The sequence below is a fragment of the Taudactylus pleione genome, unplaced genomic scaffold (assembly GCF_031769625.1).
Source record: "Taudactylus pleione unplaced genomic scaffold, aTauple2 ptg000376l, whole genome shotgun sequence".
In the NCBI taxonomy this organism is placed as follows: Eukaryota; Metazoa; Chordata; class Amphibia; order Anura; family Myobatrachidae; genus Taudactylus; species Taudactylus pleione.
The window spans coordinates 5,367,314-5,389,245 of NW_028284777.1; the positions used below are offsets into that span (position 1 = coordinate 5,367,314).

The window sequence follows — 21,932 nt, forward strand, 5'->3', positions numbered from 1 at the left end:
CATTTCAAAGTCAGAACACAATCTACTGCAGTCATATTGAGTCTGAGATTATACATGTACATAATCAAATAATCAAAACATTATGTCCCAGGCATTCCTCTGTAGGTTCACAAATTTAAAAATGTGTCCGCAATTTTGGCCACCAGTGTATATTTTAATTGCAACATTGCCTTATCTTCATTACTGTAGCATGATTGCTGTGGTGTGATTCACTAAGGAGACCAGGTTAATCCTGTAACCTCTGGCCTCCTTAGGGATTCACACCACAGCGATCATGCTCATCTGTAACTTCTGAACCAGGCAGTGCAATAAAGTATTATTTAATGTAAGATGATTTTGGTTCGACATTAAGGGTCTGCTTTAGAAGTCCAGAAATGCACCTCCTGCTATGCAATTGCAGTTTACATCTTTTTTTTTTTTTTTTTGTTGCTTAAATGTGCAAAATGGTGATGTTTGCCTTTGTGGGAGCGAGTGCTGGATGAGTGGGAGCGAGTGCTGGATGAGTGGGATCGAGTGCTGGATGAGTGGGAGCGAGTGCTGGATGAGTGGGAGCGAGTGCTGGGTGAGTGGGAGCGAGTGCTGGGTGAGTGGGAGCGAGTGCTGGGTGAGTGGGAGCGAGTGCTGGGTGAGTGGGAGCGAGTGCTGGGTGAGTGAGAGCGAGTGCTGTGTGAGTGAGAGCGAGTGCTGTGTGAGTGAGAGCGAGTGCTGTGTGAGTGAGAGCGAGTGCTGTGTGAGTGAGAGCGAGTGCTGGGTGAGTGAGAGCATGCTGGGTGAGTGAGAGCATGTGTGATGAGTGAGAGCGAGTGCTGTGTGAGTGAGAGCGAGTGCTGTGTGAGTGAGAGCGTGCTGGGTGAGTGAGAGCATGTGTGATGAGTGAGAGCGTGCTGTGTGAGTGAGAGCGTGCTGGGTGAGTGAGAGCATGTGTGATGAGTGAGAGCGTGCTGGATGAGTGAATATTTTTTTCCAATTTCTTTTAGAAAATTTTCTATTTCGGAACAGATTTTTCGTGAACCTGTGCTAGCAATTGTTTCTTATATCCTAATATATATCTATTAGAAGAGGTGTCTATAAAATATACATTTCTGGAAATGGGGGTTGCTGCAATAAAGAGCTGGCAATCTGTAGTAATCTCCAAAATATATTAAGATCATTGATTATTTGTAAGTTGTCAAAAAACTTAGCAGTGCTGGACAGTCAGTATACAGACAGATTGTACATAAGAACAGAACTAGGACACACAAGGTTGATGGAGAAGGTGCAGAAATTAAACTTATGGAGAAGTGGGTCCTGCTCAGGAGGGCTTGCAATTCATGACTGCATATGGGGAATTTCTCTGTGCATTGTTTAACTAGCAATTGTGGGGGTTATACCTTAAGTGCAATATACCATTTTCATACATTAGATGAAAAAAGGGACTCATTTATCAATGAGTTTTATCATTCACAACGAGTAATAAAACTCGTTGTGTATGATAGTGGTGCTCCAGCCAATCAGCTGCCATCTGTTTAAAAATTTACAGTCGAGAGCTGATTGGCTGGAGCACCACTATCATACACAGCGAGTTTTATCACTCGTTGTGAATGATAAAACTCGTTGATAAATGAGGAACAAAATCTTTACATTACTAAGGGGCCTATGTATCAAAGCTTGATGAGAGCTAAAATTGTGAGAGAAAAAAGTATTACCCAATCAGCTCCTAACTGTCATTTTTCAAACACAGCATATAAAATGTAAGTTAGAAGCTGATTGGTTGGTGATTTATATCTCACAATTTTCTCTCTCATCAAGCTTTGATACATAGGCCCCTTAGGGGCCTATTCATTAAACCTAAAAATTCGATGGAGATAATTAGGTTTAGAACTCGCATGGAGTTCTACCTAATTATAGGTGGAATTCATCATTCCACCTCTCCATAAGTATCTATTCCGAAAAGCTGTCATATTTGCCATGACAGCTTTTCGGGAAATAGATGCTTTTCCCTGCCTACACTACCTTATCGCATCTGGAAACAGTGCTGTGCATACGATGTTACATCTGTAAAACCAGCGCATGCGCAGCACTGCCTACAGATGCGTTAAGGTAGTGTACCCCTCCGCTCACCCCCCCCCCCCCCCCAACTTACCTGTCCGTGCAGCAGCCTCCGGCTCCGTCCTGCCGGTCTGTCATGTGGTTTCCCAGCAGACCACATGACAGATTAGAAAAAAAAACAAAAACTTTTTTTTATTTTTCAAAACTTTCTTGTGCTCTGCTGGGAAGCACACATGTCCGACCAGCCTCCAGAGCCTGAGGACGGAGCAGAGCGCCGGAGGGACTCGTCGGGGGACCTGCACACGCGGATACAGGTAAGTCGATTCTGCTATTCGCCACCTCACAGTGGCGAATAGTAACTGCATCAAATTCCGAAAATTCATAATTTTCGGAATTTGATGAATACCACAATTTCCACGTCCCCATACTAATGTATGGGGAGTGTGGAAATTAACGCAGGGGAACATAGCAAGGTGATATCTGTGATATCTCCTGTGCTAAGTCTGTTCATGAATACCAAAATAACTTTATTTAAGGAAAATGTCCTTAAAAACGTTATTTTAGTGTTGATGAATACGCCCCTCGTTGTCATACTTGCCTACTTTTAAAAAAGTTTTTCAGGGAGAGTGTGAAAGCAACAACTGTGAGCGCGGCATTATAGTGGACGTCTACTGCTACATCTAAACGAGCCCCCAAAGCAGTTAGTAAGATCTATTTTTTCGATGAAAACACACTGATACTTTTCAGAAAATGCTTGTAGCCATAGGGATCATTGTGCCTTAGAACCAATGCAGGGAAATTATACTAATGATCCCATTTGAATGTACTGTATATATCTCTGTTTATTTTTATATATAACAGCTACATAATGGGGGTAAGGTGCAATCAGGGTGATTGATAGACTCTTCAGGGAGTCAGAGAGATTGTCAGGGAAACTCCCTGAAATAGTAGCAATCAGGGAGACTTGGCAAGTGTGCTTAATGTATTAGCCTCCTCTAATCAATATGTGTAAAGGACGTACTTGCCGATTCTCACTGAATGTCAGGGAAGTACCTTAAATAATGGTGATCTTCCTGAAGAGTCTAGCAATCTCCCAGATGACAGGCTGGGTGTGTGCAACTCGGTGATGATGCCATCACTCTCCACCTACTATGGAGGAAAGTCTTATGAGACCAAAAATGTGCTACAACAAAATGGCCATTGCGTCTCAGCACACTGTCTACATGAATGGCTGTGTGTCCAATGATGTGTGATAAATTACATGTGATTTGTTCCAAAGGAAGTCTGCTGATTTACCAGAGATGTGTCCTCGTTTACAGTGCATGTGTGTTACATTACAGAGCATGTGTGCTTTATTACATGGGGTGTGTGCAGCATTACAGGATATGTGTGAGGAATTGCATGAACCTAGGTGGAAAGAAGAGAGTTAGTGGGGATCATTTAAGATGGTAGAAAATAGTAGTAGTAGGGTTCAGCATATTTTCTATGCAGCGTTACCCCATCTAACGTTAGTGGGTTCATTAGCATTCTTAGCACGCTCTTTCAGTGACCATTGCAGGTTTGTTTTTTGTTTTGTTTTTATACTGTGACAACTACACATTGTTTGCAAAAACTGAAATAAGTGCACGAAATACACCCTCATATATCATTTGCATCTTTCCCCCTTTATCTAGCTGCTATATAACGTATACTGTATATTCATGAATTATATGTGGCAAACTTTTGGAGCTCATTTACAGTTGGCCGTAAATCAGTTTTATAACACTCCTCTCATGCGGAGCAATACATGACCTCAGCACCTTGCCCATAGATGTTGCTTTCACAATCTCTGGAACGCTTTTCAAAAGTAGGCAAGTATAGTAGAGGGCAAGAGTTCAGGGTGGGATTGTGGCTATTTACTTTGTCATATTACTGTGTAAAAGAATGGTGTTTTATTTTTGTTTTTTTTTGCTGTTTAGGAGAATTTGCTAGGTAGGTGAATGGTGGTTATTTGCTATGTAGTAGAATGATGGTTGTTTGCTGGGGAATAAATAGCTGTCGTTTACTGGGTAGGAGAATGGCAGTCTTGCTGGGTAGGAGACTGGCGATCTTTTACTTGGTAGAAAAAAAAGGAAATTCTCCTAGTGCTCAAATAAGTCTTACTGGTAAGTCTAGACCAGGGGTAGGCACTAGTCGTTGTGCTAATGATTTCGAACCACATGTAGTTTTGTACATGGTCACTATGTGAAAGCCCTTTTGTGTCCCCAGCTGGGTATTCTTGAAGCGGGTGGAGCTTCTTAAAGTGAGTGGTGATGAGTATGGAGTGACGATATGGCCCATGCAGAGAGGTTAAAGAGCACCTCTAGTGTTTGAATTTTCATTGCATTGGGCTTTATTATCTTAACACTTTGGATAAGACCTACCCTCTCTGACACACACATATATATATATATATATATATATATATATATATATATATATCTATCTATATATATATATATCCTGTGCTTCGGGTGTCCTCCCTTGTTTCCTGTCCCTTGGGACAATATATCATGCAGAGAGGTATCGGCTCCTTAAACTTTCAATACTTCAGGTGTTTGAATCTTATCTGTTCTGCGTTGTATTTTAAGTAAGGGGCTTCCAACTTGGTGAGTGCCCACTACAAAGTTCAGTTTCTTGTATGTATAATATTGTATAAGGCTGGAGTGCATTCAGAAATACTATACATTATAGATTTTCCTTAGAATTTATTTTCTCTTTCTATTTAATTAATCTTAATGTTGGTCTCTCAAGATATATCTGGAATCCCACATTTTTTTACAGTTTATCCTGTCTGGTTTCAATGATTGATTCCTGATTTACATAATCCTTGGTGGAGAATACTATAGTTATTAGGTCAATTATGCTATGTTTAACCTCCTCATACTTTTTCTCTGTTGCCCATATTCTGATGAAATGTCTTTTATGTTACAGGCATCAGTATGCATAGCCTTGATAACCCATCATCACCCAACCTTTATAAAGGAAATGGTATGTGAAAGAGCCTTTTATATTCTTTACTAATGTTGTGTGTTTATCCTGATAATACAGTTTTATGTTATAAAGAACTAGGATAAGTCTTATGTGTGTGTGTGTATCTGTTTGTGTTTAAACTAAAAATATACTTACATTTTCCATTTAATAATAAGAAATGTATCAAACCTTCTAAAGAGGACAGGTGGAGAAGTTACCAATAGTAACGAATCAGCTTCAACCTGTAATTTTTTAGACTGTACTTCATAAGGGATTGCTAGCAGCTGATTGGTTGCTATGGGCAACTTCTCCACTTGTCCTTTTTAGAAGATTTGATACATCTCCCCCCATAGAGAGGAGCAGGGCCATACCTAGGAGTGTACCTGGAATGTCACCCTGCAGCCAGGATCACTGCTGCGGCTCCACCAGTGCATCCTTTAGATGCTCCAGACAGGCATTCTGCAGTCTGTGTAGCTGATCTGGAGCATCCTCAGGACGCCCCAAGTCAGCGCTGCACTTACAGGTGCTGCCAACAAGCCCCCTCTGTGCAACTTAATGATATTTGGTGAGTAGAGTTACAAGGAGCCTAAGAAGAATCGCTGCTAAAGTCTTCATAGCACAATGTGTACAGATTCTCATAGTTTGCAACAAACCGTTTTTTCCTAAAAATCTAATTCTGTAGGATCACATTTCACCCTGGAAATTCTTTGCAGAGGAATAGCAATCGGTCTACTAGCTTCCATTGGAAACTGCTTGTCCTATAGCGTGTGTGCAGCTAGAGATGCAGGGCCATCTGTCCGACTATACATTTACCCAACTACACATTTCTACCCTGTTAGATCTCTCATATCATTTTAATCAGCAGAAGCTGCTTGTGTTAACTATTCGCATCGCTGTGCAAATAAGACGCATTTGAAGGTAAAAAGTTGCACGAAAAGACGCTCGGCGCTACCGAGTCACGCCATGGCATGGTGCGACTAGAAGGGCTGTTTAGCGTGCAAGGAGGCTAGATGTATGAGGGCACATCTGTAGTTGCGGCAATTTGCAGGGGCTAATTACCACTGACGGGGCTGTCCAATTAGCCCCAATGCCAACACTTATTGAGGAAATTAAATTCCTGATTTAATCTGGTAGTGGATGTGCGCCTTAAGCATTATTACCCCGAGCACTGTCGCAAAAATACATAGGTCTGTGGCTTTTCGCAGATCCTATGTGTTTTCGTGTGATAAAGGGTTATTTGCTGACGGAAAAAACGGGCGATAATTTGATAGCTCAATAATGACCATCGAGTTTTTATCGGGATAAAAGCCGTTTTTTTTCGTGCTGCTATTTACCTTGGGTAATAGGATACCCTCTGTAATGGTAACTAGAATAGGTTGCTATATTGATACTGTATCTTCATGTCTTAAGGTTACAATTCAAAGAAAATAAAGAAATATCTGCTAGTAGCTACCCACAGAATAAATACTTAGAAATTTGTTATAACGAACTTAAGGTGTAGATTAAATTAGTCACTAAAAGCAGTATAAGTTGATTCTTATATATAGAACATAAAGGATTTTAATTCTATAATGATCAACAAACTGGTTCTATATGCCCTTTAAATAACCCCTTTAAATAGAATGCTACATATTGGGATAACTTGTCTTCCCTCATAACATACTGCACTAATGTGAAATTCTAGAAGTGCAGAGATCAGCATTTCCTGCCAGCCACAGGAATAATTATTTTTACTGTATGCCGAACGTATACGACTGAAATCTTCCAGAATTACACAGCTAGATGAGCTTTCATTTCACTTTGATAGTGGGTATAAAATATGATATACTTCTGCTCTCACAAGTCTCATCTTAATGTCCATTGAAGTATGTTAGGACTAAGGACCTGCTTTATGGGTTACTCCATTTGTACAGTAATTCTACCCTGATATTTTGAAGTAAAGGCACAGGCAGCAGTGTGAATTATGGAGGGTCAATGTTAGACTCTCTCTGGGATATAAAAATGTTCTTTATGTAATTGTTAACATTCCTGTGGGTTTGCCTTCCCTACCATTTCTTCTACAACACTTTTTGGTCGATGATGTAACACAGATCTGAGTTCTTTTTTTTTTTTTTTGCTTCTTAATGATTTCCATCTTTAGCTAAGTAATCTGCTGCTGAACTGTAAGAACCAGTGTAAAGTTGTTATTCTTCATTGTCCACATTCCTGCATTTATTCCAGCCATTGTTTACCTCAAAAGCACATTAAAGGCACACTAACCCTGCTTCTTTTTGTTGTTATTATTATTAATAATAATAATAATAATAATAATAATATTATTATTTCTGGGTCTACTTTGTTTAAGTCATGAATGAGGAAAAACTAAGCAGTCATTTAGGATATTTACAATTTACCACATCCCCGGAACCCTAGATATACTACTTTGTAGTTGCATCTCCAGAAACCAAAAAAGAAAGCAATTTGCTTTTAATGCGCAAATTGACCACTTGTGGAAAGCCAAACTAATTTGCAGTGCGGTTTATAATTCAGGTCCAAAGTCTTACATTTTTCTTTTCTCTATTTTATTGATTTTCAAAATTGGGGTCCAGTCCGCTTTTAACAGAGAAAAACATATGGAGCGCTGCTTAAAATTTAGTAAATTTATTACTAGACAACAATATTAAGAACAAGGTGTTCCTTACACACAGTAAAAGTAAACAATACTGCACTTAAAAATAAACCTGTAATAATCACAAATTTGGTCTAATAACAATAAATAAGAAACTAGTAGTACACAGTGAATCGCAGATCTTATAAAAAGAGGATTTTTGGTACTTACTGTTGAATCCTTTTCTCTGAGTCAGGCTGGGGGACACTGGACCATGGGTTGTAGGTGGGATGGTGTGGATTTGGCACTAAACACTGAAATCTATAACTACTCCCCTCTGCAACCTCTGACTTCAGTGCAACTTAAAAAGTGCCTGGTAAGGAGAAGCAATACTCAGAGACACTGTCACCCCAAAAAATAACGAAACTGACTGTCAATTAGGACACAGATCATAACTCAATACGACTGATCGTGAGGGAGGGAACGCAGTGTCCCCCAGCCTGTCTCAGAGAAAAGGATTCAACGGTACGTACCAAAAATCCTCTTTTCTCTTTCCTCAAGGCTGGGGGACACTGGACCATGGGACGTTCAAAAGCCGCCCCCAGGGGGGGGGAGGGAACGCTCAGGCTGCCTGACCGGAGAACTGTACGACCCCAGAGGGTGCGAGACCAGAGAACTGTACAACAGACTGTGCTGCTGGCCTTGGGTCGCACTGCCCCTAAGAAAACAGACGCCCTGGCAAAAGGCTCTGACACCCGATCTGGTGGCGGTCGCCCCGCTCCAGAAGAGGCATGAGTGATGCCCGAGTGGATCCAATATGCAAGGGTCTGCTGAGTAGCCGGTCAACCCCTAATGCGCTACAAAAGAAGCCGCAAAAAACAGTGTGGCATACAGCCCAGCTAGCAAAACCATCTCATCCTAGTCCCAGGAAGTCGCCGAAGGACAAAAGATCAGGAGAACAACCTCCTGTTGGAAGTAAGGCCGAAACAAGAGTCGACTTGTGTAAAAAACTGTACAGTGCACCGCACCATCCTCCTGGAAAAGGAGAAAAAAGGTGGCTTGGGAATGCCAACACGAAACCATGCCAACAGAAGGCAATAGCCATAAGGAAGACCAGCTCAGAAGCAATTAACCGAAGATCAGCTGAATGCTCCAACACCCATGCCGCCTGTGTGAGAGATTATAGGACCAAAGCCAGAGTCCATGGCACCACCTGCGGATGAAACAGTGTCTGAATACGCAGTATACTTCGTAAAAAAGGAATTGGACCTTCGGAAGAAAGGCCAAACGCCGGAAATAAAGTGACCGGGCCAAAGCCAGGATAGTCACAAAAAGAAGTAGACAACAGGCCTCCAAAACCCAGCGAAGGAAGGCCAAGGAACATGAGAAGTGAAAACTTGTAATCTACCCCTACAAAAAACAGTTTCCCAATTCAGAGGAAATGAGAGCTTTCCACCCCTGGTCACCAAGGCCAGATCGGAAAAACCAATTGAGGAAGGTCCCTGTGTAGAAACAATGAACCATGTAGCAGCAGGACTGGTGAAGTGGAAGACACAATCCAGGACATACCGACTGCCTGAGAACCATAGGTAACAGTGGGGACGGCAAAACCGACGCGCTAGCTGAAACTTGCACAGAACAGTCAAGCCATTCTCTGCAGAACCAGCAGATACCCTGTTCACAGACAACCCTGTGAAGTCTTGAAGATGTGCCGAGAGGTCCTAAGATCCTCTCGCTAAAGACTTAACCAAACAAACGTAATGGAGAGACCACTGCAGAGGGAGACCACTGCCCTGGGAGGGAGTCCGCTGCCCCCTATCACATTACAGACATTATTACAGCTCAGAGTGTCAGCGTACTAGGGCCCCCCTAGATGACTTACATTTGCCACTGTGCAGTTGTTTCACCGACTGCAAACCTGCCAGCCTTCATGAGAGGCAGAAAAATGGCTCAGTGCTCGAGCCATTGTGTACGGCTACCCAACGGCCCTAGATTCATAAAGGCAATGTCATGGCCCCATAGTTCATTAGACTTATGTCCGTGGGTACCACAAACCCATCCAGGAGGGACCCAGGAACAGACCAAGAGGAGAATACCGGAAAACAGTCACCGAATGAGTGTGAGGAGTGCGGTCGCACCGCACCAGCAACCTAGACTAGAGGGATGCCGAGCAACCCTTACAAGGCTGGAGACATATCCAATGGAACTCCCGCGAGTGACCCTAGCCCAATGAATGGTCGGTAAGTGGAGACTCTCATGCCCAAAAAGCAAATGCTCCGCAAGAGCGATGGACAAGGCACCCACAAAATGGGTGAGACCAAGGTCAGTAAGGGTCGTGCGCTGGCCACCCCAAGCGACAAAAACCGGAGAGAAATGTCAAAGATCACTTTCAGAGCTGAAGGCGCCAACAAGAAAATAGGGGAGGCCCTGTGACGTTGTGAAACCAGCGACCTAGGAAGGTTCGTAACTGTGACGCCCAAGTATCCATTACAAAGTGAAACCCAGAAAGAGTCTAGTTATGATACCTTCAATGTGCAATATGCATGGTATCACCCCCGTAGTCTGATGCAAACCCAAGGAGCCTGGCTCCACTGAACGGTAGGGTCCAGCCCAGATGGGGCAGATTTGATCAATGACTGAGGAAGAAAGATGACCTGCCCAAAATGGTAAAGGTGTGTGTTCCATACACAGAGCGGGTATGAGTTGGCCTCCGTGCCGTGGGCTCTGAATGGAACTACCCACTCCGTGGAGCTCGAGGCATGAAGATCCAAGGTCGGCCGGAAAAAAAACATCCAGCAATCGAACCAGAAAGGATCCAGAAAATTAGTTTCTGTGCCTGTGGCAGGACTGGAACAAAAACGCTGGTCGAGAGGATAGGAACGATGGCTTTGTCAATGCCCCCATGCCACACCTTGGGAAGAGCGACGTTGAGAAATCAAAACCACTGCCTTGGCAGCGGACCCTGAGGTTCATGGTGGCACCCTAGCCATGATGCCTAGCACCCAGATGGCTCAAGACGTCACTCAATGGTTGCTGAACTCACCATTTGCACCTGTACTGGGTATTAAAGATACCTCATGAGGCACAAGGCTTCCCTGGAACCCTGACTCCAAAACGGTGATGGTACCAGAAAATCCTGTGGCAGACAGAAAAGAGGGGCATACTCTTGGAAAAAACAGATCCCTCTGTAGGGGACTGCTGCCAGAAGAAAAATATTTTTCTGAACCTGTGGGGAACATGGCAACCAGTACTGGCATAGACAGACCGTTCACACCCAACAGAAAATATTCTAAGGAACATTCTAGTATAAGTGCCAAAAGGGCCCTTTGAGCCCAGACAGCCGTAGCTGAAGTCCCTCAGCTATCTGTCTTGCATGGCTTCCCCCACATAGTCTCTAGACAAGTGATATTTGGAGTGTGTGAGAAAACCAGAATACCACAGGGAGAACATACAACCTCCACACATCTAGGACCAAAGTAGGAATGCTAACCACTACACCACCTGTGCTGCCCCATGGAAATTGACCCCCCCCCCAACCGGCAAGGAATCCCAGGGCGAACTATTGTAAATTCATTGGACAAGTTTGTCAGCCAAAGTGACCATAGCAGACACCTTTATGTCAAGGCTCGCCAAGCCAGTGTCATGTCCTCCGAACATATGAGAATAGACAGGAGACAACCCTCCAAGGGTTATCTAGTAGATCCCTAAAAGATGTTGCATGTGTTGAGCGAAAAGTCTGTCGTAGCGAGAACAGTGGGATGTGCTTCCACCTGGGTACCTAAATCGTTCGAAGCAAATGTGCAAGGAATGATGACCTCATAATCTGGCGTCTCCTAGGCCTCCCTGATGAGACTGGAGAGAGAATCACCAAAGATGAAGTAGTGACTTCCCGTCGTCCACGCTTGGGAAACCATATTCACAATAAAGTGGTCGACAGCAGCAATTAGTCAAAGAGGACAGTGGGTCCTCACCCTTCGAGACTGGCCAAGGTTTCGGAAATTCCTACATATGCAGAACTGCTTATGAAGCCCTGGAGGGAGGGAGACACCTCCAAGAACAATCTCCACCTGTGCCTCGCACAGCAGAGTCTGACAAAGTCTGCACCTGGAGCAGAATCTACTTTGCCAGGGTAACCACGGACCTGCTAAGAGCCGGAGCCTACGCTTGCCCGACCATGGTGGACTCAGCACCCCAGATGCGCGTCACCGGGCCCTATGCAGCATGAGGCCCACTAGCAATGTCCCTGGAAGATAGCCCACACTGTGGTGAGGCAGCAATGCTAACCATTACACCATCCATGCCGCACCTTGTAACACAAGACAGTCGTCTGATTTACTTAGTGCACATTAGCATGTGACCTAATACATAGGCAGCTAATACAGTGTGACGTGGGCAGTCAATAAGACATAGTAGCACAAGACACGTGAATTTAGTGACAGTGTACATCATAGTCCCTGCAAGTATAGTGTACATATAGAGGCTCCACAAGTATAATGTACATACATAGGCCCCACAAGTATAATGTACCTACATAGACCCCACAGTATAGTGTACATACATAGGCCAAGTATAATCTACATACATAGACCCCATGGTATAGTGTACACACATAGGCCCCCAAGTATAATATACACACATAGGCCCCACAGTATCGTGTACATACATAGGCCCCCAAGTATTACACATACATAGGCCCCACAGTATAGCGTACATACATAGGCCCCACAGTATAGTGTAGGTGTCCAGTACTTAGCTTTATCGAGCTGCAGGGGAGCCGTGGAGCGTCCTGTGAAGGGCAGGAGAAATGCTGATGGATGACACCCTGTTCCCTGCTGAAAACAGGGCGCGTCGTCTATGCTGCTCCTGGAGGGGGAGTGCAGCGCTGCAGGCTTCGCCCCCTCCATGTCCACGCTCCCCAGACTTTGAGAACTTCCCTCGGGAGAAAACTCTGGTCAAGCCCGCTCCCCCGGGCAGGCTGTCAGCGTGTGCATACACCCTGCATGGGAGGGGAGCCGCTGCTAAAAACCCTGAAAAATGGCTACCGCCATCCAGGACCGCCCCTCCGCGGCACCCTCTTAACAGGGTGACAGAGAGCGCCGGTCCCCGGGCCCAGACTGTCTCTCTGAGACCTGAGTGTGTGGAACAGGGGAAGCGCTCAGCGCCACCCCCCCCTTAGATGCGGCTCTCACCGCCGCTTTGCACTCCGGCTGTGCGCTGCAATAAGCAGCGCACAGGACCTATAGTAAAAAATAAACATAACATTTACAAATAAAGTAAAAAAAAACCCAAGAACTAAGGAAGGCTGCAGCGCAGCCCTGACCCAAACGTGCCTCTCTCCACAGGCACTAAATTTACACTGAAGTCAGGGGTTGGAGAGGGGAGGAGTTATAGATTTCAGTGTTTAGTAGTGATGGGAAATGTAGTTCATTTTGATGATCAGTTCATTATGATCTAGTTCACTGAAAAGAATAGTTCAAATTAGGGATGTGCAGGCTCGGTTCTACTCGGTTCCGTTCGGTTCTTTTTACCGGATCTTATTGGGTTTCAGCTGTCACGAGTTTTGGATAGCCAATAAGATTCGGTAAAAAGAACCGAACGGAACCGAGTAGAACCGAGCCTGCACATCCCTAGAAAATGATCAGTTCATGTAGTTCATTTAGGTCATTACATCACTGGCTCTGAAACACTGCTGAGAGAAGTGATTGGAAACCTAGAACTAGTCTATTACACAAACAGTAGGGATTTAAACTACTAGCTCATTAGGTGAGTTATAGTCTTGTTCAAATGATCAGGTATGTTTAATATGTCTGATCTTTTAATATTTTAAAAAAGCAATATATAACAAACTACTAGTAGTAGTGACATGTTTAGCTCTGCAAAGTTAATTTAATTGTTGTTATAATTTTTATTTCCATAATATACAAGTGTGAGAGACCCAAATTCAGAGTATTGTAACGTGTCACTTTTTTTTCTTTTAAAATACAGTAATTACAAGGAAAAAAACTTTGCCTCATTTTTTAATTGCACCCATTAATGTTACTTAATGCACACCAGAGCTACTGTAGATTAACAATAGGGAGGGTGGGATTACAGCCTCTACATAAAAATAGGGGGTTGGTCTCAATATGGGCAAGTTCTCTACTTGTCCTCTTTAGAATGTTTTATACATTACACCCAGTGGTCGAAGTGGGAATTTTTAAGTGCGGGTATGGAAAATTCAGCCGGGATGGAGTTCAGCCGGGGATCGGATGTCCCTTACCGTCCCGCCGGCTTCCACTGACTTCTCGGGCAGTCGGGCGGCTGGCGTGGCGATGTGGGAGGAGCTGAGCATTCACCCTGTAGCTGTGGTGTCAGGCGACCCGGTGAGTGGAGATCGCAGTTTCCATCATGGGTGCCGCCATGACACTTTCCCTATGTCAGTACCTCCTTCCCTGAGTGGCCCGGGCTGGTCAGCTGATGCTGTGGGCCTATCAGCAGGCTTCCAGGGGTATATATCCGGCTCCTGTGCTCCAGGTAGTTGCCTGAACAATCATTGTCGCCGCTAGTGTAACTAGAGGAGTCTCGTTCCAGGTTCCCATGCTTCCAGTGTGTTTCTTCCAGAGCTTCGGAGCTATCTCACCACAGTGCCTTTACTATCAACAGCCTGTGTGCAAGTTTAATCTCCATCTCTCAACAGTGCCTTTACTATCTACAGCCTGTGTGGCAGCTAACCTCCATCTCTACACAGTGCCTTTACTAATCACCAGCCTGTGTGCAAGTTCAACCTCCATCTCTCCACAGTGCCTTTACTAGTCAACAGCCTGTGTGCAAGTTAACCCTCCATCTCACCACAGTGCTTTACCATCACAGCCTGTGTGCAAGTTAATCCTTCATCTCATCACAGTGCTTTTACCATCACAGCCTGTGTGCAAGTTAACCCTTCATCTCACCGCAGTGCTTTTACCATCACAGCCTGTTTGCAAGTTAACCCTTCATCTCACCTCAGTGCTTTTACCATCACAGCCTGTGTGCAAGTTAACCCTTCATCTCATCGCAGAGCTTTCACCATCACAGCCTGTGTGCAGGTTAACCCTTCATCTCATTGCACCCTAGTGCATGATCTCCGGCCGGCAATCTGGTATATACTTCGTGGGATATCCAGCTGTTACCTCAGCCTACCAATAAATCTCCACACCTCTCTAGCCAGCACCTCAAGTGCCTTTCTCCAGCCAGGAGTTCTATCCCACTCCCCACGTGCCTATTCCAGGCATTACCCTTGGGCCACGGGTGTTTTGATTCTCTTTTCCCTGCAGGCCTTGGTAACCAAGTCAAAGGACCGCGACCTGCTTACAGGGAGCCGCACAAGCCCATATCCCGCTTGGAAGGGTCACTGGCGAACACCTCCTTGTGAGTTAGACTCTGCACCATTGACTAGGTCTAGCCAACAACCAAGACATGTGGATGCGGAGATCATACGTCCAGGCCCCTCGCCTTCGCCTCCTCCCACAGCCTCAGACCTCGGCTTTCAAAAACCTGCCTCCCAGCGAGACAGTTTGTTCAGGCCAAATGGAAGCCGCAGGTGCCCAAGGTACTGGGACTTTTCAAGAGTTAACAAGCCGTATGGATAACCAAGAGGCGGCACAGCGACATGTGGCTCAGTACCTGCAAGAATTGTCCGGACAGTTAATGACTATACAAAATACACTGGCATCTATGTCCATGGCCTCACCACCTGTCGTTCCTGCTGGTTCTCCAGGGTCACCTCAAGGGGCTACGCCACAAAAGTCTTGTCTCCACTTGGCCACCCCTGAAAGGTAGACGGTACTCCCCAACGTTGTCATGGTTTCATAAACCAATGTGAAATCCAGTTTGAGTGCCTCCCCCAGAATTTCCCTACCTCCCGGTCTAAGGTCGCCATATGTAATTTCATTACTGACTGGGGCTGCATGGGACTGGGTTTCCCCTCTTTGGGAACGGGCTGATCCGTTAGTTTCTAGATATGAAGACTTTGTGACAGCCTTCAAACGGATTTTTGATGAGCCCGGCAGATCGGTTTCTGCTTCCTCCGACTTACTCCGTGTCCGCCAAGGTACTCGCTCGGTGGGACAGTACGTGGTGCAGTTTCAGACCCTTGCATTGGAACTTAGATGGAACGAAGAAGCACTCAAAGCAGCCTTCCTCCATGGGTTGTCCGAAAGGATGAAAGACGAATTAGCATCCAGGGATTTACCTACGTCTTTGTCTGAGACTATTTCCCTCTGCATAAGGATTGATTTACGCCATAGGGAGCGGTGGGGTAATAGAGGTCATGGGGATCACCCTCGAGATCGTCCGGCCTCAGGAAGTCAATCCTATTTCCCCACCTCCAGGGGTGAGGAACCTATGCAGATCAACAGAACCAGGCTAACCACGGCCGAACGCAATCGGCGCTTTCAAAATAAATTGTGTCTTTATTGCGCTGCCCCTGAGCACATCTTAAAGAATAGTCCCCTGCTGGCGGGAAATGCGGGACCCTAGTTGATGTCGGGAGCATTCAATTAGGGGTCATTTTTAAGCACTCCCAATTAACTGACAGTTTATTGCCTGTATCTCTTTCCCACCAGTTCAGGACAAGGGATGTTAAAGCCCTTATAGATTCTGGTGCTGCGGGAAATTTTATTTCCAAATCTTTAATCCAGTCCCTTGGTATTTTGGTGGTACCTTTACCTGACAAATTACTGCTCTCCGGTGTAGATGGTAAAACTGTGCTAGGTGAATCCATATCCTTGAAATCCCAGCCCGTGACTCTCAGGGTTGGTTGCCTGCACCAAGAGACCATTGAATTCCTCATACTTCCTAAATCTGCTTATGAGCTGGTTCTGGGTTTACCGTGGTTAAGGAAGCATAGTCCTACTTTTGATTGGTCCAATATGCAAATTGTATCATGGGGACCAAACTGTTTCCATCGGTGCCTAACCCAAGTACTTCCTGTACGTACCCACTCTGTGCACCGTTGCAAAGTTCTCCCCGACCGACAAGCCAAAAGATCCCTCTGTCTCCAGTCTACCACAAGCATATCAAGATTTTGCTGATGTCTTCTGCGAGCAGGCTGCTGATCAACTCCCTCCTTATCGGTCGTGGGATTGTGGAATAGAACTTCTCCCGGGGAAGATTCCCCCTCGGGGCCGGACCTATCCTTTGTCAGTTCCAGGAACAGCCGCCATGGCAACTTACATTAAGGAAAATCTAGCCAAAGGGTTCATACGGCCTTCCTCCTCCCCTGCAGGGGCAGGGCTCTTTTTTGTGAGCAAGAAGGATGGAGGCCTCCGGCCCTGTATAGACTACCGTGGCCTCAACCAAATTACTGTAAAAAATCGGTATCCATTACCTTTAATTCCTGAGCTTTTCGACAAGGTTCGTGGAGCTAAATTGTTCTCTAAACTAGATCTTCGTGGGGCATACAATTTAATACGAATCAAAGCTGGGGATGAGTGGAAGACCGCCTTCAATACCAGAGATGGTCATTTCGAATATCTGTTAATGCCTTTTGGACTCTGCAATGCGCCGGCTATATTCCAAGGCTATGTAAATGAAATCTTTCGGGACATTCTCTACAGCTTTGTCATCGTCTATTTAAATGATATTCTAATCTTTTCTAAGGATTTCCAAACTCATCGCCAACATGTTTGAGAAGTTCTAGCTCGCCTTCGAAAACACCACCTTTATGGAAAGTTATCCAAGTGTCTCTTTGAACAAACCACAGTTCCTTTTCTAGGACATATAATTTCTGGGGAAACCATTCAGATGGATCCAGAGAAACTGAAAGCGATCTCTGAATGGCCATTACCAAAATCTTTAAAAGCTACCCAACGTTTTTTGGGATTGTCAAACTATTATAGGCGGTTCATACCGAATTTTTCGGTATTACTACCATCACTAGTCTCACACGGAAGGGCGCTAACCCAGCCCAGTGGCTGGACTCAGCCATACAGGGCTTTCAGATATTCAAAGAGGCATTCTCTACTGCCCCTATCCTTTGCCAACCCCAACTGGATAAACCTTTTTTTGTGGAAGTGGATGCCTCTTCGGTGGGTGTAGGGTCGGTATTATCCCAAATTTCCAGTGACGAGAAGAATCATCCATATGGATACTTCTCTCGTAAATTTTCCTCTGCAGAGAAAAAATAGGCGATTGGAGATCAAGAACTCCTAGCTATGCGTCTGGCGTTAATGGAGTGACGTCATCTTTTGGAGGGGGCCAAGTTTCCAGTTACCATTATTACGGACCATAAAAACTTTAATTTACCTTCAGATGGCTCATCGCTTAAACGCCAGGCAGGCCCGCTGGTCCTTGTTTTTCTCAAGGTTTAACATTAAGCTTCAATTTTGCCCTGGTAATTTTGCCCTGGTAATTTGAACAAAAAAGCGGATGCTCTCTCCCGGTCTTTTCTACTCGACACACAGGAAGAAGATCATCTGAGATCTTGCCCAATCCTGGATCCTATGGTCTTCGCTTCAACTGAAATATTGACTCCGCCTCCGGGGAAAATTTTTGTGACTCCCGAATTACGGAAAAAGTTGTTAACCTGGGCTCATAGTTCTCTATTTGCTGGGCATTCTTGTATTTTCAAAACATACAAGTTTCTTCAGCGTTCTTATTGGTGGCCCTCGATGAGAAAAGATGTTTAAGAATTTATTTTGTCATGTGTAAAATGCTCACAGCATAAAGTTTCTCGCAAAAAAAGTGCAGGTCTTCTACGCCCGTTACCCGATCCTACTATTCCTTGGACCCATATATCCATGGATTTTATCTCTGAGCTTCCACGCTCCAAAGGACATAACACCATATGGGTAGTGGTGGATCGTTTTTCAAAAATGGCGCATTTTATACCATTAGTAGGTCTGCCATCTGCTCCCCATTTGGCAAAAATTTTTGTTAAAGAGATTTTTAGATTACATGGTCTTCCAAGAGAGATCGTTTCCGACCATGGAGTCCAATTCATAGCCAAGTTTTGGAGAGCCTTATACAGCGCTTGTGGAACCAAATAAAATTTTCATCAGCTTACCACCCACAAACTAACGGGCAAACCGAGAGGGTTAATCAGGAACTGGAGACCTTTATAAGACTTTTTGTGTCCTCTTCACAGGATGATTGGGTGGACTTACTACCTTGGGCCGAGTTTTCACATAACTTCAAGTACCACACTTCCAGCAATTCCACACCTTTTTAAACTGTTTTTGGTAAACATCCCCGGATTCCAGATTTCCAACATTAACCTTCGGTGTAGGTCCCTGCAGTTACTGACGTTGTAGAATCTTTTTCAACCATTTGGAAGAAGATCCATGCCTCGTTGAAACAATCATCCAAGAATTATAAAAGATACGCTGACAGACGACGGGTCGCGGTTCTTCTGCTGAGAGTTGGAGATAAAGTCTGGGTATCTACTAGGAACATCCGACTGAAAGTTCCCAGTATGAAGCTGGCCCCACGCTTCATTGGTCCGTACCGCATTCACAAAGTGATCAACCCTGTTGCGTGTAAATTGGAACTCCCACCTCAATTGAAGATATCTAATACCTTTCATATTTCTCTATTGCGACCTTTGGTGTTAAATCGGTTCCAAACCACCTCTCCTAAATTACCTCAAGTACAAACTTCTCAAGGTACAGAATTCGAAGTTGGGAAGATTCTGGATTCTCGGTTTAGATCCAACATTCTCCAATACCTCATTGATTGGAAGGGTTATGGTCCTGAGGAGAGGGCCTGGATCAGAGCCACAGATGTTCATGCACCTCAATTAATTTGAGCCTTCCACATCAAATTTCCTGGCAAGCCTGGTGGGTGTCCGGTGTCCACCCTGAAAGGGTGGGGCACTGTCAGAGTTCAGCCGGGGATCGGCCGTCCCTTACCGTCCCGCCGGCTTCCTCTGACTTCCCGGGCAGTCGGGCGGCTGGCGCGGTGACGTGGGAGAAGCTGAGCATTCACCCTGTAGCTGTGGTGTCAGGCGACCCGGTGAGTGGGGATCGCAGTTTCCGTCATGGGTGCCGCCATGACACTTTACCTATGTCTGTACCTTCCCTGAGTGGCCCGGCTGGTCAGCTGATGCTGTGGGCCTATCAGCAGGCTTCCAGGGGTATATATCCTGCTCCTGTGCTCCAGGTAGTTGCCTGAACAATCATTGTCGCCGCTAGTGTAACTAGAGGAGTCTCGTTCCAGGTTCCCGTGCTTCCAGTGTGTTTCTTCCAGAGCTTCGGAGCTATCTCACCACAGTGCCTTTACTATTAACAGCCTGCGTGCAAGTTTAAACTCCATCTCTCCACAGTGCCTTTACTATCTACAGCCTGTGTGGCAGCTAACCTCCATCTCTACACAGTGCCTTTACTAATCAACAGCCTGTGTGCAAGTTAACCCTCCATCTCTCCACAGTGCTTTACCATCACAGCCTGTGTGCAAGTTAACCCTTCATCTCATCACAGTGCTTTTACCATCACAGCCTGTGTGCAAGTTAACCCTTCATCTCACCGCAGTGCTTTTACCATCACAGCCTGTTTGCAAGTTAACCCTTCATCTCACCTCAGTGCTTTTACCATCACAGCCTGTGTGCAAGTTAACCCTTCATCTCATCGCAGAGCTTTTACCATCACAGCCTGTTTGCAAGTTAACCCTTCATCTCACCTCAGTGCTTTTACCATCACAGCCTGTGTGCAAGTTAACCCTTCATCTCATTGCAGTGCTTTCACCATCACAGCCTGTGTGCAGGTTAACCCTTCATCTCATTGCACCCTAGTGCATGATCTCCGGCCGGCAATCCGGTATATACTTTGTGGGATATCCAGCTGTTACCTCAACCTACCAATAAATCTCCACACCTCTCTAGCCAGCACCTCAAATGCCTTTCTCCAGCCAGGAGTTCTATCCCACTCCCCACGTGCCTATTCCAGGCATTACCCTTGGGCCACAGGTGTTTTGATTCTCTTTTCCCTGCAGGCCTTGGTAACCAAGTCAAAGGACCGCCACCTGCTTACAGGGAGCCGCACAAGCCCATATCCTGCTTGGAGGGGTCACTGGCGAACACCTCCTTGTGAGTTAGACTCTGCACCATTGACTAGGTCTAGCCAACGACCAAGACTTGTGGATGCGGAGATCATACGTCCAGGCCCCTCGCCTTCGCCTCCTCCCACAGCCTCAGACCTCGGCTTTCAAAAATCTGCCTCCCAGCGTGACAAGGTGCTTGCACGTCTTAAAAAGGGATTTGGCCTCTCAAAAGAGGTGAGCTCTTAAGGCAGCCCCCATGTCATCAATGTAGTGTACCACACTGAAGTACCCCTTATACACATTATGCCACACAATATATAGTGCCCTTATAACACATTATGCCATGCAGCAATAGTGCCTCTTATACATTATGCCAGACAGTATTGCCCCTTACACATTACTCCACACATAGTAATGCCTCTTACACATAATGGGCTTCATTCAGAGGCGGCCGTATGGTCTACGACCGCCTCGATGTTTGTCCAGTGCGCATGCGCACGAGGGAGCCGGCTCCTTCGTGTGCATGCGTGAGACCCGCTACGACCGACAGCGCCGGTCGTAGCGGGTCTCTTTCCAAAGGGGGCGAGCTGTCGATGTTGATTAACAGCTCGCCCCGTTTGGAAGGCGGGCCGGGGGGGTGGCAGCCCAAACGGAGGCGTTCCCATGGGAACGCCTGCCGTTTGGAGGAGGCCCCACTGACATCACTAGTGATGTCAGTGGAGAGCTTCCGGCTCTGACAGAGCCAGAATCTCTCTGGGGCTTGCGACAAGTGAGACCCTATCCTAGGGTCTCGTCGTAAGCCCCAATGGTCGCAATGGTCTATGACCATCGCGACCATCACCCTAGCGGTCGTTAGAGCTGTAGGTGTAAACCCACAGCCTAACAACCGAAACAGAGGCGGCCGGGCAGGATGCAAGCGGCCGCCCAGTTTCTGAGCGACCGCTTGCATCCTCCGACCGCCTCTGAATGAGGGCCTATGTCTCACAGTAATACCCTTTGCAAATTATGCCATGAAGTATTAATGCCCCTTACACATCATGCCACAGTTAAGCTCTTGCGCAGCCTTTTACTGCCCCGTGTCCCTAAAACATTGTATAACCTACCTCTGATGATTAAAAAGCAGTAGCCTCTTACCTTCCAGTCAGCAGCAGCAGGTGTACAGCACCACTGCGGCCTTGAAACATCAGCTATGTTTGTATGTATGGACTGGGTATGGGATGCCGGCGCTCAGTATCTCAGTATCCCGACAAGGTTAGGACACTGATACCTGCCGATAAGTATCCTAACCCTTCCCCTAAAGCTAACCCTCCCTTACTGCAGCCTAATCCTAACC

At 45.7% G+C, this 21,932-nt stretch overlaps 1 protein-coding gene across 1 annotated transcript in view; it reads left to right on the forward strand.

The window, feature by feature from the left end:
* The window catches only part of PTPN13 (protein tyrosine phosphatase non-receptor type 13), a 383,825-nt gene that overhangs the window by 258,942 nt on the left and 102,951 nt on the right, over positions 1-21,932 (forward strand). Inside the window, exon 20 of the mRNA XM_088445047.1 lies at positions 4,981-5,037. Within this exon, the coding sequence (XP_088301173.1) occupies positions 4,981-5,037 (57 nt within the window). The remainder of the gene's footprint in view (positions 1-4,980; positions 5,038-21,932) is intronic.